The sequence below is a fragment of the Gallus gallus genome, chromosome 12 (assembly GCF_016699485.2).
Source record: "Gallus gallus isolate bGalGal1 chromosome 12, bGalGal1.mat.broiler.GRCg7b, whole genome shotgun sequence".
NCBI classification, from domain to species: domain Eukaryota; kingdom Metazoa; phylum Chordata; class Aves; order Galliformes; family Phasianidae; genus Gallus; species Gallus gallus.
Genome location: NC_052543.1, coordinates 2212596 through 2231895, shown reverse-complemented (window position 1 = coordinate 2231895; position 19300 = coordinate 2212596). Strand labels below are relative to the sequence as shown.

At 40.2% G+C, this 19300-nt stretch overlaps 1 protein-coding gene across 15 annotated transcripts in view; it reads right to left on the bottom strand.

The window, feature by feature from the left end:
* Positions 1-19300, bottom strand: part of DOCK3 (dedicator of cytokinesis 3) — a 283266-nt gene that overhangs the window by 86017 nt on the left and 177949 nt on the right. For all 15 annotated transcript variants that reach the window (XM_040646478.2, XM_040646487.2, XM_040646480.2 and 12 more), the window contains exons 10-13: positions 17272-17353; positions 10160-10220; positions 7807-7954; positions 1297-1385 (exon numbers count right to left, since the gene is read on the bottom strand). In XM_040646478.2, coding sequence (XP_040502412.1) covers positions 1297-1385; positions 7807-7954; positions 10160-10220; positions 17272-17353 — 380 coding nt within the window. The remainder of the gene's footprint in view (positions 1-1296; positions 1386-7806; positions 7955-10159; positions 10221-17271; positions 17354-19300) is intronic.

Below are 19300 nucleotides of genomic sequence, written 5' to 3'. Positions count from 1 at the left end.
AGTTGCTCACAATTCAGGACAACACTTTGAAGATAAGTGGTAGACAAACTTCACTGCAATAGGAACAACATGGAAGGAGATCAGCTTTGAATGTTACAAATCCCAAAACTCAAAACTCTTTTATTTGCTCTTTGGTTGTTTAACACCTTCTGTGTGGTCGTGAAATGCATATTCTGCTACAACATCTGAATACGCAAATGGGTGACACTAAGGCAATAATTGCATTTGGACATCAGCGTGCCTGTCTGAATCATACCCTCACCTAGTAATGCAAAGCTACCTGCAACTAAGCAGGACACTATGTTATTTACTCGTTTCTTTTGGAGTGAAATAGTAACTACATCCTTAAATCAGTAACTATTAATGAAGTCACAAGTGAAAGATGTACCTATACTTTCTGTGTTTATCTGTCATTAACCAGGAGAATAAAAATAGATGTGAAAGGTGGCAAACACCCTGCCAAGGCAGTCATTCTCAACTATGTAATGGAACACTCAGTACTGAAACTATCACAGAATCTTTGTGACAATGAATTTATAGGTATGAAAATGCCACTTATTTTGGGTCAGACAGAATTTTCCAGACAGTGAGGTAAGTACCACAGAGAAATTTAATATCTGGTTTTACTCTTGCTCAAACGGATGCACTGCATCCTCGGAGAGCAACCCGTAGATATATGTGATACCTGAAAGCTTCAAGGGAATACAGGATGAACAGGAAGATTGTTTTACTCAGGGAAGTTCCAATGAATCAATTGTAATCCTTCTCTTCCTATGCAGCGAAGTCTGCTCACAGTAACCTCAGCCAGTGTCACAAAGACACAATGGAGTTCTGCCAGTGCTGATAGCTGCTAATGTTGTATCCAAGGATGGGCTAGCAGTTTTCACAAGCACAGATATACTGTAAATACAACAGACCATTAGCTAATTCTATAGCAGGCTATTAACTCTCTCTCCTGCTAAGATCTTCTGGGATAAATAAACCCAACAGACAAAAAGGTGAAGGAAACTAAGCATGCTGAAATCACACCGGTATTATCTTCAACTGTATCTGAAAAGGAAAGATATCAAGTATGTGTTATAATTCCAGGTTAAACTGGCAAAGGCAAGGCAGCCTACATCTGTAAACAGAACACAGGTTTTAGTTGAACAACATTTAAATCATCACAGCAGGTACAGAAATTCAGCTATGTGTAATCTCATATGGCAATGAACTGCTGCACTCTAAATAATCAGCAGTTTCCTAAAGGAAATCTTCAGCTCTTATTACCAGAGAAGTACACAAGTAAATACTTACCGTAGTTGGAGCTGGGTGCTGTGTATTTGGTGCTGGACTTGCGAATGATGTTTTCATGGATCTGACACCATTCATTTTCGTTGTTACACCTAAAACAAAGGAACACCAATTCAGCCTAAAAGCTCGATAAGAAAGTCAACTCTGTTGCAGAAATAACACTGTGGGGTTTTGATGCATGAGCAAAAGCCTTGTTTTTAAAAGTGAAAGGAGAAAAACCATTTTCCCCAGTAGTCATCTCCTTTTTATGGACACTTTTGATTCTGCAGTGACTCTTCTGTCATTAAAGCAATTGCTTCATTCTTTGTATCATGATGTAATGAAGATTCAGATCTCTTTAGCTGAATTCTCTGCTCATAGAAAATTGGTTTTGAGTTGAAAGTAACCGTTGCCATATATTATTGTTCTGTGTATCATCATCAACAGCAACAACAAAGCCAGACCCAAGGAATAAAAAGCAGAATTTGGAAGATAAAATAAGGATCTGATTTTTGAGTATCTCAGCCATCGACACCAGGTCTTCTGCTTACACGCATACTTTACAGAGTGCCTTAAACATGATGCAGCCCTACCTCCCAAACTGCAGGAAGAGGATATGTATGCTTCTGTACGTATTCCACCCTCTGCAGGAGTTTTTTTCTAACAGTCCACTCATCAATATGCAATTATGATCAGCATAAATAGTAAATGCTATTATTTCCCATTTTCACTTATTTTATGTATCTAAGTCCTTGACACATTTCCAGGATAGAAATTACAATATAACTATCTGTCAACAGATTTGTCATATTTCCACTCAATATTATTTCACTATTAAACATTCAATGTTAACATCAGCTCCAATAACACACTGAAATCTGGCGTGCAAATTATAATCTTTTCAAACAGTATCCATGCAGTGTAGCTGGCTGCATGGTCCTTGATTAGACAATCGAATTCCCAACAGCTGGATGTACATCTACCAAGCCCATCACCTTAACGCAGTGTCTATCAACAAAATCCTCATAAATATTTCCAGATAATTCTGTCTTTCCTGCTAGGTTATGAAATTAAAGGCTCTTCTTCCTGAACCCTGCTAACCTCAGCAGAGAACACAGCTGCTGACCCCACTCCTCCTGTGGCTGCAGTAGGAAGGAAACATTCAGCACTCAGTCCAGGGGAAGAAACTGCCCCCGTGAGTCAGCAGGAAAGGCTCTCTGGATTGCTTTATGGACTGAAAAGGGTTTCTGACCTCAGTGGGTTTCTGCCTTTGGGGATACGGGTCTTGTTAAGGGATGCTGGGGGAATACCAGCTTTTGGGGATTCTTCAAGTTATGAACTGTAGGGAAATAGAGGGCCAAGGGTATAGCAGGGCTCAGTCATACATAACTGTGCTGCTGGCAGGATACTGAAGATACATTCAAAACTCTATTTTATTAATGAATGTTTACAAAACATATTAAATCAGTGGTTTGTCTATGCGTTTCTACTGTTATTAGCAGTCTGGATCGACAACACTGTGCTCAGTTTTGGGCTCCCTAATAAAAAAACAAGACATCTCTCTCCTGTGAGAGTCCAGAGGATGGGCAGCGATTTGAGGAAATTGGGACTTTTTTGCCTGGAGAAAACAAGGCAAGGGGAGAACACGATCAGCAGCTTTGTGTTCAAGAAACAAGATGTACTGAGGGACATGGTTTAGTGGGGAAATATTGGTGATAGGCGAATGGTGATGATCCTGGAGGTCTTTTCCAACCTTGGTGATTCTGTGATTCTTTTTTATGCCTACAAGCACTCATTAAGACAACAGCCAGGTTCTTCAGTGGGGTCTGGTGAGATGATGTAAAGCAACAGGCTTAAACTCCAGTAAGAAACCACAGTTCCTTTCAATTGGAATGACGACTCTTATTTAGCTGAACATTAAAGCTGAATAGCTTTGTTTGCACTAATAATGAGTAAAGCTGTATAACCAATCTGTTAAAGATGCTAAGCTTCCAGGAAAAAAAGTGCCATCAGCACCTACAGCTTGTTATCACATAATGAAGAGATGCACTAAGAATGCTGTAATGTACTTCACACTAGTGTAAGCATAGACAAAATGACAATTTTACAGGTATAATAATCTAATTGAAAACCCAAAATGGAACCCTTGTCACAAACAGCTGTATTGGTTAAAAAAAGAAAAAGAAAAGAAGAAAAGCAGTGTGTTGATCACATCTAAATGCCTCTTGAATGCAATTGCTATTCAGAGTATTTAAAGCACAAATGAGAGTCAGCAATATTTAACTCAGCAGTAATACTGAATCGTATTCTTCGTGAAGTGCAATCGAATTAAACAATTGAATTAAAGTTCATTCCTATTGACTTTTACCTAAAGGAAACCCCAAACAACAACAACAACAAATGAACAAAAAACCCTTCAAAAACTGTTAATAAGCTTTTGACTCCTACTAAGAGTCTTGAGAAAGAAATACAACTTTCTGAAACTTGTTCCACCTGTTCTAATATTGTGAAATGTTTATTGATTTCCTCCATAACGTTGGCAAAATTGGGGTATGATATGAAGCTGCTACTGTGAAGACAACAGAGATTTTTTGGCTGCTGCATTATGGAACTGAAGAATAGTGTCCTGGTAAAAGGAATTATAGCCATGTAGAAAAAGGGGTAGCTATCAGTTTTCCGTTGTGTCAGTATTATCACACCACATACTGTCAAGAGTAGTGAGATAACCCCTGCAGCCTGTGATGGTACACTTACCAATACTCCCAGCAAATGTTGATTATCATGCAAGCAAAAGAAACTGACAATTTGGAATAAACTCAGCATGAGGTACCAACAGCAATAAAGGAGAAATGGAGAAAAGTTATATCCTCTCTACCTGCTATCCAAAAAGCTGCTAAGGCTGCACTTCTGGCTTGTCAGGTGAGGTTAGGCTGGGGCTATCCCACATGAAATCTTAGCTCTCTGCCCATCTCAGCATCCCTCCTTCACTGCTGGGTTTGGGCAGTGGACATCTCAGCTGATCACAGGAACATATGAATCCTTCCTGCAGTGCATCCCCCTCATCTTTCTGGATTAGGGATCATAGAATCATAGAATCACCAAGGTTGGAAAAGACCCACAGGATCACCCAGTCCAACCATCCATCCATCACCAACAGTTCTCATTAAACCATGTCCCTCAAATGCTGGATGTTGGGATATATGTCCCTGTCTATTCCTATTCCTCCATTTATAGACCTGTTCATAAACTTATCTTCTATTCAGCTTACTCATCAGGAAAAAAATAATTCTCTCCACATTCTTTACTGCACTTCCCTTGCCAAGACATTTGAAATCATTTATTCCACTGCAAATAATATTCTCCTTAAAAAGGGAACCAACGGGACAAATTCTGTACCATCCTTCACCCTCAGAGCTGAGGTTACAGAAAATGTCTAACTTTTGGTAACTTTTCAGTTGCTGTATCAGCCTCTGGAGTTGAATTTAAAATAGATTTCAGTCTCCAATGACTTATGCCTGTAAATTAAGCTGGAACAAAGTTGTCCCAAAATCAATGGAGTGTAAAGTTAGCTTAAAGCTAGTTTTGTACCAAATACCAAAGTAAGCTGTACTTCACATTTCCTGAACACAAAGAAGCATATCCCCCGAGTCTGAAATGCTGGCCTGAGAACACTTACCAGTAATGCATTTTATTGTGTTTTGTTAACATTTTACTTGTCTAAATACCAAATGTATTACCAAACGTATTTCTAGTTTCAATAAGAATTTTGTCCTGAGCCATCTATCATCTCTGCAGGTTGGCTGGTTCTGCAGTAAATCTACTGAGTGGAATGTTTGCCATACTACACAGACCCTGATGTCAAACAGACGGGGACAGAAATGCAAAGTACGTCTGTCCAGCTGGGCAAATAGCAACAACTGCATTTCAACAGGGAAAAGACAATGTAGCACATTAAGACAAAAGAAACTTAAGATCTAGTGCTGGCAGAAGAGGGAAATGCACAAAGGACTGGGGAAAAATAGGACAGAAAAACCCCCAAAGACCCAAAATAAAATGAAAGAGAAATACATGAAGGTTTTGGGGAAGTGGAAGCATCACCACAAAGAACAAGGTGCAGTGATCAAAACCACAGAATCGAAGATAAATATTCACATAAAAGTATGAAATCCAAATATCTTAAAAAAATACGGATTGAGATTTCAGTTTTCATCTCACTTTTAAATGTACATTATTAAGAAGAATTACAGAAGTAAACCTTCATGCTTTTACATAATGAGCTTACAGCTAGAGCTGTGGTACTCGATCCTCTTAGTAAGATTATAACATGACTGCAGGATTAACCAACAGCAGATTGTGAGCAAAAAGACTTTTTCAGACATAAATCTTCAACAATAATAAGGCAGACTGGTGAAGTAAATTGATTTTTCTTCCTGTGCATGTTCTCTCTCGTGGATCCGGCAATAGTCTCCATTTAAATGACATGTATTTCTTTCAGCCAATGTTAGGTTTTCAACTTTTTTCCAGCTGCTCCCTATGAAAGGCTTTTCTGTCTGTAAGTTTTACCTACAGTGCACAAAAATAATGCTTCTTACTTCTCCTTCAGAAACACAAATAGACCTCCCTCCTCACTTCATCGCATGATGTTTTGGGGCTGGCTTGAGGCATATTAACAATAATAAAAGTGAGTGCAGCAGGCATGAAAAGTAGCTCAGCACCGTTTTGAGTATCCATTCGCAATTTCCAGATCATAAAAGACAAAAATTTGTTACTTTGATTCTTATTTACAAAGCAAGAAAAGTTAGCTTAGACAAATGAATGTGCAAAGAGAAGATGGAAGCAGACAAATCTGTGAAAACGTTCTGTTGTGAAGACTAACAGCTATTAAAGCTGCAAAAGGGATAAGCTGGCACTTTATAGCTACATCAAAATACTCCCCCTTCTGAAGATTTCTGTTGGAGGTTTACAGAGAACATTCCAAGGAGCAGCGGCATAAAAGGACAATGTACAACACTCCAGTGCATGATAATGGCAATAAAAGATGAGAAGCATCTGATTAGAGTTGAATTTTGTTATGTGCTCTACATCCCGTCTGAGGAGGCAGCAATGGCTGCCTATGGATATTAAAAACAAAGAGTTTGAGGAAGCAGAAGGGAAGAACAGCTGGTATAAACCCGCTTCAGCGTTTCGGCAGATACAGTTGGTATATTGGATGGTCTGCAGGGAATCCATACTAACAGGACACTACAGGGTGAGTGGAAGAAAAGGAACAGTTCTCTACTCTGTGATTTTTTTTCCATGGCAGTATTAAGAAATTAATAATTGATCACTGACAAATGGACAAGTCCAGTATTTAACAGATTTTTACTCTCCCAACTTTCAGCAAATAAGCTAAAGATGCACTAAAAGGGCATCAAAACAGAAATCAGATTCAGAATACTTCATTACTGTAAACATTCAAAATGTCACAGTTGCAATACATTAACATATCTCTCTGCAAGTCCAACCTTAACAAATTATATAACCAGAAACCATCAGCTTGAGATAAGCTGAAACTGAATGGTGACAAAATGCCAAATTATCCAGATTCTATTGACAAAGAGATGAAAGAAGTCCATTTTCTTCCCTGCAGCATGACGTTTTTGCTACTGTTTTCATAACTGCTGGCAAAACAAGAACGGAAGAGCTGCCTCTGAGAGACTTGCTTTGGACATGCAGATTTCTAATGTAGGAAGAATTATTCAAGAATCCTTCCCTGAACATTGAAAGCCATTTTTTTTTCGTTTATAGCTTCCAGTGAATGGCAGATTTTCTGCTGCTGAATACACTTCTCACAGAATAACAGAGTTGAATTACCCCTCAAATTATCTTATTACTCAGATGGTGGCCACAGACAAAATAATGTCATCTGTATCTGAGCCCATCTGCAAAGCAGATCTTGCCAGTATTTCTTTTCACTGACAAGGTATTTAAATACTCTCTGCAGTCTCCAGACAGTTTGTCTGTGCTCTCTTTATTACAATTATGAGACCACACTGCACAGTAAGAATTGGTAGTTCAAAGTTCAAAATCCCCAATAAACAGAAGATAGATTCTTGCTCAGAAAATGTTCACTTGCTTTGAACTTTTTGGTCACACACTGTTGACTTCAGTTGATTTCTAGTTCTCTTGGTCATCATGACTGAAAAAAAACTGGAGATGCTGCTTTCCTTCATCAAGGGTAACAGGAAATAGTTCTTTGTTTTTGAGCTTAACAGATTTTAAATAAGGCCCATTAACGAAAGCACAGCTTTGTATGTCATGTAGATTTGAGCAATATTCAGTAATTTCTGAAGCATTTAGCATACCCAAAGCATTTGTAATAATATTCATTGTTTTCTATGAGCTTCTGAAACAATAACTGCCAATAGCACCAGTTCAACTTGTCAACATAAATGAATAAACGCAGCTTATGGCACCTTGATATTTAGCATCCCTTAAGCATCAATATACCCAGTCTTCTTTTTCTTAATTCTTTTACTTCTAAGAGTTACTCACGTGTAAACTTTGAGAACAAAATCCTTTTCTTCTTTTATCTCAGAGATTGACTGAAGTACATCCATGATGCTCAACACTGCGCAGCCATAGGGGCGGCGATAGTGTAAATGTGGGGGCCCTTTTTTTGAGTCATTTAGCAACATGCGACCTAAAATCAACAGAAATTCAGGATGTTAGAGCCTCAAATGAAGCAATTCCATCAGTTGTATTCTGTTATCCCCTTCAGAATGTATTCCTACAGTAAATGTCAACTAAATTGCAATCCACCCTCTATTTGTAGCTTCTTTTTCTCCTTATACCATTTTTAATTCAGAGGCCCTCTTGAACCTAGCTGACTCACTGGGTTACTTCAATTCAGGAATGTGAGCTTATTAGCTAACAAAACACTCAAGGACAAAGTGAATGCTGCAATGTCTGGCCATTGTTGATGTGCAGCCTCACGACATGTACCTGCATCCAGCCCAGCTGACTACAAATCATTTCTCAAACGAGACAAGAATATATCTTGCACTCACCTCTCTGCAACCACACAGTGATTCACTGTGGTCCTTCCATTTTAGTCCACAATTTACACGTATTTCCACTTCATACAAGTGTTTTAAGGGAATGTATTTTATGTACTGTCATTTATCACGTTTGTCTTGGAGCACAGACGTAGAATTCTGAGATAAGCTGTGCAGTGACTAACTTCCTATTGGCAGTTTTCTAACAGAGCCAAAAACGCGTAGGCCAGAAAAGATCACTGTGATCATCTAAGTCAACTTGTAACAGCACACATAATAACCTGTCCAGAACATCCTGCATCAATGTTAAGAATCTGAACGTGGACTTTGGCATAGCTTTAAATAGTTTTACAAGCTTCCTTCGATAAATAGCTCAGGTGAGGTGGAGTAATTACAGCTTTCAAACGTTTCATAACACACTGAAGTCAGGCAATGAAGAACAGACCCTTCTAACATGCCTGTGACTTTGAAGGCTTTTATTGTCATCATCACAATAAAGTCCAACAGAGCTACGGTTTCCCTAAGCCATTTAGACATTTCTGTACTTTAGAAAAGATACCTGTGGCTGCTAAAGGGTAATTGTGGTGAATTGGCTGGAAAGAAGGTTGAATACCATTTCATTACAAACACTACCAAACCATTTCTCAGCTAAAAGCTGTTTAGAAGGACGCAACTGAAGAGACTGCCATATTCCTACCTACACACTGTTAACATTTTAGGCCTAAATGTCTGCAATAGGTTACATGATGTAGGTAAACATTTACTTTCTTATTTCTCAGTGAAAATACATGCATTCACAATTTAGAACCATTTAACTCCCTGTTACTCACTAATTATATCCTTATTAACTGGAGTTTTTTTCCTATCAAGCACTTCCCGTCTAAAAGTCTTTCTGCCAACATAATTTATATACCAGAAATCATACAGGCACTTCACCTAAGCACCCTGCTGGGCTAATACATTCATTCACTGTCCATGAGCTACTTCAAGCACTCTGCTATACCATTCTGTAACATTCTCAATTAAACTTCAATCTTGAACCCTTCCCATTCTCGCTATTTCAAAAACAAAAGATGAAGCCTTGCCTTGCCTGGAACAGTCAGAGAAGACACCTCCAAAAGTGGCGACTACTCAAAAAGATTTAGCAAGGAAGAGCTTTCTTCCCTGGGTAGGGTCAGCTCATATTACTAAGCATCCCCATCTCTTTTTTTGGTAGTTCCATATGAACAGGTAGGGGAAACTAGGAAGAAAAAAGCGTATGGTACTGGATGTAGGGCTGCAAGCAGGCAGATGGTACTGCAAATGCTCCTTTTTGCTGTCAGCTGGCAGAAAGAACAACTGTCAGGTGTGAGAGCTTCCCTCATTTTTTATAAGCATCTTCTTAAATATAAGTGTGGGTTCTTGGAAGCACCACAGATTCCTACAGCAGAAAACCGGTCTTCGTATCTATTTATCAAACAGTTCCTGTTTCACTACTTACGAATGACCAGGTATGGTATGCCCTGCATCTTAACCTACCCATCTATGATAAGTAAAAAGACCTCATATGAAATTTCGGAACATTAAACAAAAGGCATTTTCAGTTCTCTCCCCTTCCTAAGCATGATACTGGACCAAACATTTTGTCTCACACTGAGAAAACAACACCATTCTTGCAGGGTCATCAGGAACTTTTTCACATACCAACAGATGATATCAGCATTAATCAGGGCAGACAGACACGGTCTGTAACTGAGTTTCCCAACTCATTAAATCACTATAGCATCAGCTCAGTAAAATAAATACATTAAGTAGTTTTAAAAACATTGTTACTTATATATGTATATTTCAATGAATACTTCATACTGTACCTATTCGAATGACATGGGCAACTATGTACAAATCTCTCTTCATGTCCTTGCTGCTGAGATCCTAGAGGATAGGAAAAAGCAGAGATGATAAAATACAGAACACACTGCGCTTCCAAAGCCTGAACAACTCGCACAAGCAATACTAAGGACAACACAGCAGGACTCTGCATTCATCTAGCCCCATATATTTAAAAATCCGGAAGTATTATTATTTCTAATATACCAATTTAAAAATAACAAAGCATAGACAGATTATATTTAGCTGGCATTTTCTCTACAATGAAAAGAAATGAAATATTCTGACCCCACTGGCTAGAAATGCTGTACCAAAATCTTGGCATCTAGCATTTTGACGCTGTATCAGAATCACCTCAGTACTGCTTAGGGCCTACAGGCTCTCTCTGCACAAGCTGACAGGTGCCAAGGTGAGCTGGTTCATAGCTAACAATCTTCAAAATCTAAAAGCAGTGTGAGCTGCACGCTGGCTGGAAAGGCCTTCTGCCCCTTCCAATTCCCAAACTGTGCCCTGGGATCACTGGGGGATGTGGCAGTTGGCAAGGGCCAACTGAACTCTGGAACTGGGTGTGTTACAAACAGTGGCAGGGTACTGGAATAACTAAGAAAGGAACTCAGTTTTATGATGATATAGTTGTTTAGCAAAATACAAGACACCTTAAGATGCTCCCAATGCTATTTTAAGGCAAGTGACTATACAGGCATATGAAAACTGATAATGCCATTCAACTTTTCACAATGAGCTTCAAGAAAATCCAGCGACTGGGAAAAGAAGAACCTATGGAAGAGCAAAAGGAGAGCTGAAGCTGACAAGAAAGAAGAAAAAAAGAACATTATTGATCCTGACAAATCCTTACGGGTAGAGAAAATAAATGAAGAGGACAGGCATGGAGTACTTGTCGATAATTCATTACTGCAGCACTTTGCAGTCACATGTTAGAAACTGCCCTCGATGCTCTGTATTTGTTTCTGATAATTTTATAGACAGTGATCAACCACCACGCTCCTCCCCGGGCTTTTTTCTTCTTTCTTTGCACTAAAGAGCCAATAAACATCTCTTGCTAAAAGTATTACTGCGGCTCCGCATGTTTTCCTTGTATGACTAAATCCCAGAAGATTTCAAACAGATCTGTGAGCTGTGAGAATCTTCACGGATGTTTTATGTTGTGATGCAAAGAGGCTCCTCGTGCCTCATCCAGATCCTCCCCAAATGTAACGGCACCACTCCAGATGCTTCTGAGCAAAGGGGAACTGTCAGCAGGAACCTCAGACTGATCAGTGCTCTCTAATATGCTGGCAGAGGGAGCAGAGCGTGTGGAAGGAAAGATCCAAAGAGAAACTTCAGAGCTCAGTTACCACTGCTCACTCCTGTCCTGGTGCTGAAGCGATGCTCAGCACCTCACATCGTTCTAAGACGAAACACAGCTTTGATGTGATGATTTCAATATAATGCTTTGGAGACACTTCCAGGGCTTCTGATATGACCTTAAGAACAACTTCATTGGGTAACTGTCTACGTACTCTTGTTTCTCTTCTCTTTTCCTTTCCCTTTCTGTCCTTTCCCACTGACTGATGATACCCACCCCAGCCATAACAGCTCCCGCTAAGCTGTTCAGTGGGTGGGCAGAACAGGGCTGGTAGATTTGGCTATGCTCAAACACAGCCCACCCTTCTAACAGTGTATTTTTTTGGAAAGTACAAGGCAAGAATCAGTGGGAAAAATCTCAGTAACATTCAAATAAAACCTTTTTTTCTTAAAACAAAATAAAATTTAAGAACACCTCGGCACTATTAAGATCAACATAAAAGGAAATCACACAATGTTTGAAACTGTGGCCATCATTCTTAGTCTGATCCAACTTAGCGAATTAAAAACCATGCTTTGCAGAACCCTAGCATACCAGCTTTAATTCACACACAGAGTTTCTTTCCTCTGTGACATAAGAAACTGACTCTCAGCAACTGAGATTATGATGGCAATGCACATAAACACTGAACATTAGGTTTTAGTGACATTCCTATATACAGCACAATAAAATTCAAGCACAGGGACCAGGCATAAGGAGAACTTATTTTAAAGAGGAATTTCAGTTCCCTTCAGAAAGCACTATATAGCTGGATTACAGCAGGCATGTAATAAATTCATGGCTGTGTCTTCTGACTCCATTTAAAAGGAGCACTCTCTGGGCAGCACACACACTGAGCTGCAAATACACTGCTTGGTGTGCTCCCCAGCTACCAGCTCGTGTCTCTCTGCAGCCGAAGAATCAAACTAATAAATCTTCCATCGTGTTTTCTCTTCAAGTCCATTTTGCTGCTGCAAGAAGAGAACGTACTTTCGAGGCTTCCTTCACCACCTACCATACCAGCATAGCATATGGCAGGCTTTATCTCGTGTGTCTTGGAGAAACGGAAGCTGTGTGATAAGAAGGGATTTGACATAGCTTTAATCTCAGCAGTGCCTGGCAATATACTTCAAAATAAATAAATCAAATAACCAAGGGAGCTGATGGTAAATACCAGATAGTAGTAGATCTCTCCGTGAAAATATCTGTGATTCAACAGAAAGATTTTTGTTACAAGATAAGATTGCCAGTTCTAATTAACAGAACTTAGGTAACTGCCTTCTCAAAGGGTAGCTGTCAAAATACCAGAGAACAGGAGGGCGTGCACACATTGGTGGGTTCACACATTGGTCCTTCCTCAGTATCACACAAAACTACATCGTACCGCAGTCAGAGACAAAAACTGTGGGCACAGATGGCCCCGCGTTCCATTTCTGTACAGCAGAGCCTTCGTACAAAGGGAGAAATTCTTACTGTGACATAAAGCCCACAGTCCAAACCCTCACCTCTCTGAGGAGTCTTCACATGATTTCATAAGAAAGAATCCACGTACACAGCTTAGGGCTCAGAAGAGGAGCAGCTACGTTTATTTTTGGTTACGGGCAATAGAATTAAACCTAATTCCAGCACTGTGCTCTGAGCACAGCACTCACAGGGAGTTTATTTCCCACATCCCCCTGACCATTTAAAATGACTCTGGTTGATAATCAAAGTAGTCTCATAATAACTCCAACTGCAAGGCTTTCTAGAAAATCACTGGTAAGGAAGGCTTTCTGCATCAGGTATGGAGAAGAGTTACTTTCCTTGCAATGCTAATTACTATAAAGACCTGTCTGTGTGTTCAAATAACTCCAACCAAACAAAAAAAGCCAAAACAACAACAACAAAACCAACACAGATATCAAGGATATCTGACTGCAATTAATTAAATAGAGATATAAATAGCTCCACCAAGCTGAGTTGCCACAGAAAGCAAGGTATTTAACCAGAAGAGAAAACTCATGCTGCATAGTTACACCTTAATTCTGATCCAGAAAAGCTTCTGAAGTGTGACAAGCCTGAAGTTTAGTTGAGCAAGCTCGTTCCTTGGAACAGAACTGAAGCAGCTTCTCACCCTTGGTGCAATATGACAACAGATCCAAGACCTAAGGTGAAATCCTACCCAAGGAGATGGCTGAACACCTTGATGCAACACAGGTAGCAGGAAGACAGAAATACCTTGAATTGTATTGGGGATTCTTCCCTCTGGAAAGGATGAGAGTGTTGGAAAGATATTGGGAGCCAAGGAATTTGATTAGGAAACTAATGAATTGATTTAAATACAAGACTAATATAACACTGGGAACAAATCTGCACTGAAATCATAGCACTACCTTAGTTTGGAAGCATCCAGAAGACCTCAAGCTCTCTTCCTTTTAGGTAATGTACACTGACTGCAAGATTACCTTGGGTGTCAAATGGTAAAAGAAGCATAGAAAGCAATGTTCCAGGGAATCTCAGTGAGGTTTACAGAACACAGCACTAATGTTCTGTACTAGAAGATTTTCCCTCTGATGAGCCAATATGCAGTCACAGTGACAGACAATCTGTCTTGTCTTTTCCCAAACTGCATTCCTTCTAAAATCAGTAATCGGAACAATCCATCAACCAGGGCAGGTAATGAGAATCATCAAGCACAGAAGCGCAGCATAGAAGAGGCTGGGAAATGCTCAGGGCAGCAGGAAGCTGGGACACTGGGGCTCCTGGGTTATCCAGAGAGACATTTCCTGGAGGAGGACTGTAAGCTGAGATAGCCCAAGAGGCCTTGGGAAAGGCTGCAGCCAGACCTGGGAGAGATGCATGACACAGGAACATGATGGACAGGTGGACATTCTGAACTCCCTCTGATTAATGCGCAGGCATTTAGAAATTTCCTGTACAAGAAAAGATTGGCCTTTTAGGTATGATCAAAGAAAACTTGGCTTTTGAGAGGAAAGGCATTCGGGGATGCTTCTTCAAAGACTCTGAGTCAACAGCCCAGTGAGTCACGGATGTGCTCAGCAGGTCCCAGCCAACACAGAGCCTGCGTTACGAGCACTGAGCGCACCCTGCCTGATCCTGCGCTTCCCAACATGAATCACTGTTCTTGCTGAAAATATGTAAACAACAGCTTATAAGGGAAAGGTGCCTCACAGCAAACCCAAAATACTACCGTACTGACCACCCGGTATCTGTTTTGATAACAGTCAGAATTGGGGTTTCCTTTGAAATAAAACTCTGTCGTAGGATGGAAATCTTCAGAGACGATTCTTGACTGCATCTATTTAGTGTCAGTGCTGGCTCCTAGAATACACAAAGCTATGAAAGCTACCCCATATCACTGATGCATTGTCTGTAATTTTATTATGGCTCGTCTGTAGGGGAAGTGATGCATGCAGAACTTCCTTACTGTTATGAACTGCAGCTATGCAGCCAGAATCTGTACAGAGCAGACTAGAAAGCTGGATTTCTGCAGAACCATAACTGTCCGTTTACAGGAGACTGACAGAGAATTTCAGCACATCAAGACCAAATCACAGCAGATAAAAAGTGAATCTGAAAATTCTTCTGTTGCTCTGTTACATACCTCGGCCAATGCTTTGAATAGACTGATGAAAAACACCACATCAGCACTGGGCATTTTTTTGCACAGATAGTTTTCCCAATTATCCTCATTTCTGTGATGTAGCCAAAAAGATCTACCAGACAACAGTGATAGGCAACAAGTCTAAGTACCTCTGAGAACTGACACTGAAACAACTTCAGTATCTTCACATAGTTTAAGTAGAAAGGTAGCTTGGGAGTGATCTCTGTGTACCTGTATCTGAGTACGGAGTGGCAATACTCACAGCTGGCCTCCTTAATAGCTTGGCCTCATTTGTGACATGCAACAAGTCTCTTCTGGAACTGTTACACCCCTGGGCCACATCATATTATCAGCATTCTCTTTGTGCTTTTGAAACCATGCAAAGACTTTTGTAGGTCACCAGAGCAACACTTTCACAGTGTGAAACAAGAAAGCTGTAGCATGACTAAGTAGCGTGGCACCAATGTAGATGGTAAAGTCTGATGGTGAAAAGCTTCAAAAATGCTGAAATGCCATTAAGTGCCAAAGCTGATACAAACCAGTCTATGTTGCCTTTTGGGAATAACCCTTAGAGCAATTATTAACCCTGAACTCAAGCTTTCTGAGTTATCCAGGCAGCAGATCTAAAGCTTGCTTACCAGATGTCTTTCTCTTAAAACAGAAATATATTAGTTTTCAAGTTAAGGACAGTGGTGCCAGCAAAAACTTCAAAACGATGACACTGCTACCTCTGTTAACATTGAAGCAGCCAACAGCAGTTCACTTATCATGCCAAAACCTGTACTAATACTGATGTTAGAATCACTGTTAGTGCTATTTTCGTAAAGGTTCACATCTTGTCTGTACAGATGGAGGCAGAATTTAGGATCCTTATTCCTGGCTAGATGTAGACTGCTCCCTTAAGAGGAGAAATTTGGTTATCTTTGTGAAGGATAAAAGGGAATGGTACTGAGGACCATGCCTATTTCACTGCCTGACCCTAGAAGATTTCATTGCCAGGACCACAGTTTATACCAAAGCTGTCTTCCAGTTTGCTTTCCAAAAGCAAAAATGCTTTTCCCAAATTGCTTCTAGCATGTGCATGAACTCAAGGTGAATCATGATGGAGAGTGTTTATCACACCTAGGATGTGAAATTCCTGATTGTGAATCTGTGATGAGCTGTAAGCTTCAGTAACTTTATATTTCCATATTCTTTCTTGGAAATGACGGATAAAAGTGGTCTGACATTTGATTTGGAAGCAATTTTTAACAGAGCTTAAGACCAGTGAAGCACGAATACTGAAGTCTGTGTGTTTTGGAACTGTTATCTTGGTAACAGTCTATCTTGGTACTACTTTCCTACCACTACAAAGCAAAGAAGGCAGCCAGGTGACAGGTAGGTCCGAAAAACAGAAAGGAAGCGAACCGTAGCTGGCTATTTCAGTCCCAACTGAGGTATCACCTGGGGGGATCCTGTTTTGCTAGCACAGATGGTTACAGAGGGCTTGGTACAGTTCACTGTATCTGCTTTGTGTCAGCTCAGAGCAGCTACGTGCATCATGCCTACTGAAGAAACTAGGGATGTCACAGCAGTTCCTTCAGTAAAATCAACTCAGAGTGCCTCACCTTGGCTGCTGCTCCTGCAGCATGCCCTGGACTTTCCATTCCATCACACACGCTGTGCTGTCAGCCTGGGAAGCTCCTGCTGCACTGTGCCCCTGGGGCTGCTATGCAGACTCTCGAATGGGCCAAGGCAGAAATCTGTTTGCAGAACTGTGTTTGTGTGTATGTGTGTGTGCACATGCATGCACTGTATAAGTTTTTCTCACTTCAGCTCTGGAAAAAGCACCTTGCTTTACGTTCAGGCCACCACAGTTTTGCCCTGTTACTTGAGTGTGTAATACGTGCAATGAAAATATACATTTCAAACTATAAGCAGGAACAAGCACAGTTACAAGGAAGCATCTCAGAATATTTGCTTAGCGCTAAAAATAATTTAGAAGCACTCCTCTTTGTTTCTGTTAACATTTAGTTGCAACGGTAACAGAACTTAGGAACAGCATCCACTTCTGCTTACTGTATGGGAAAGAAAGAGCTGTGTTCTCCCTCTCAGCACACCTATAATCACACTACTGTAAGGGAAGAGGAAAGGGAACAGATACGTACTGTGAAAAGTGCACACATTCGATCTATCTTCTCTGGATTCCTGGGGCCTCCGTTCTTGTTTAACCTCACCATAAATCTCTCACTGCAAAGCAAACAATATTGAAAACATAACTGAGTTTCACATACACGCTTTAACGCAAATATACAGCCAGATACATTTTTAATGAAGGATGCACGAGTTATTATTATTTTTTTTAACTCCTAAAGCATATGAAACAACAGTCATTAATAAAGTTAAAACTACATGGAATACCACAGAAAACTTTCAAGTCAGCATTCTGATGTGAAAAGACAAGGGTGATGCATATTAATGATACGCTAACATTAAAATAAGGTGAATATATATGAAGCACAGGATTTGTATGTGTTACAAGGACTTCAGGCAGGGTAAGGCACACCTGCTGAAGCATACACTGCTTTTGGTAAAGAAAACCTCATTAAAATCCACTCAAAAGTAGAAGTAATATCAACTGACCTATCTCCATCCACACAGTATTTTTAGAACATTAAATCAAACGCATCGTCATGCCATTGATTGAAACTGCTTATCAAATTACACTACTTCTACCAGCAAAAAAGCAGAAATGAAGACTGCAAAATGCAGCCCTTGTTACTGATGGTAGGCCATGGACAAAGGGACTGCTCTTTAGCAAAACAGAACCTACATATACAAATGAATAGAGCAGTTATTCACTGATGTACAACAAAGTATCAACTACATTTGTTTTCCTACAGGTTCACAGAAATAAAGCACAAACACAGCACATCATAAAGACTCCTAATTGCCTTTTCATCGTAACACTGATCCTTTTGACCTTAGGCTGTATGCTCCAGTAGCCCTTATTTGACTAAACACATTTTCCAGCATAGCTGGCCTGAAAAAGCACGGAGCACATACAACTTCCTTTGGTAGCTTGCTCCAAGCCTATTCTTCCTGACTGTCAAAATGCACGGGTTGTCAGCAACATGGAAACATCTGGTTTCAGTGTTCAGCTACAGGTTTGTGTCACCCTTCCTTCTGTTAAGATCCCTCTATAAAAGGCATCTTCTTACAGGGCACTGGTATCAGTTATTGGCGTGATCAAACATCCCTCTAGAAGCACATAAGCAACTCAACACTGTTAAGAAACTCATTTGAAAGTGCTGGAATAACTTTACAGAATTTATGCAGAGTGCTATTTATCAGCATAGATTCACAAACGTTTCTACCAACGTGCAACAGTCTCGTACTCGTACCGCCTATGTCATAAGCCTACACATGTGCTTTGTGCATTTGAATCCCAGCTCTGCAATTCAGGAGTCACATATAAGCCTTTTTTACCACAGCATTACACTATGAGTTCATTTGGAGTAACGTGAATACATACTGACATATTTTCAAGTTGCTGCTTTTGTAGGAACGGTGCCTGATGCTTTGGGCATGGCTCACACATCTTGCTTGCCATCTCTGCTTCTTTATGTGCTTCTCTTGCTAAGCAAACCCAGACCGTGCTCTGTCTGCTTCTCCAATCTCTACGCATCCCACAACTTCTTCCAGCAAGAATTACAATTCATTTGCTATAGATGCTTATAAACTCTGAGGTTGCTAACACACCCTGAAGAACCCCCCAAGATATTTGATAATTCCTTACCAATAACCACCTTGTGAGACATCATTTAGTAAGTTAATGTTTTAACAAATGCTTTGCTGACGTGGTATAATCTAATCTTTTAATAAGAATTTTATGATGTATGAAGTGCAGTACACTATTACCTCTTCAGTACATTATGGTAACAGCTGCATTACGGTAACAATATTATGCCTTCATATTTACCCCCAGCTACTGAACACATCATCACAAAGAATGAAGTCAGAATTCTTAAAGTGAGACCTTTTCCCAAGAAGAACACATGAATTACAGTAACACACGCTGGTATGGGTGCTGGTTTTGCAGCTCCTGCAGTTGCTGGCATCCAGCTCTGCCTGCTGTGATGGATTCCAAGAAAGCAGAGGGCAGAACAGCGATGCCCACTGGTACATGGGGGAAAT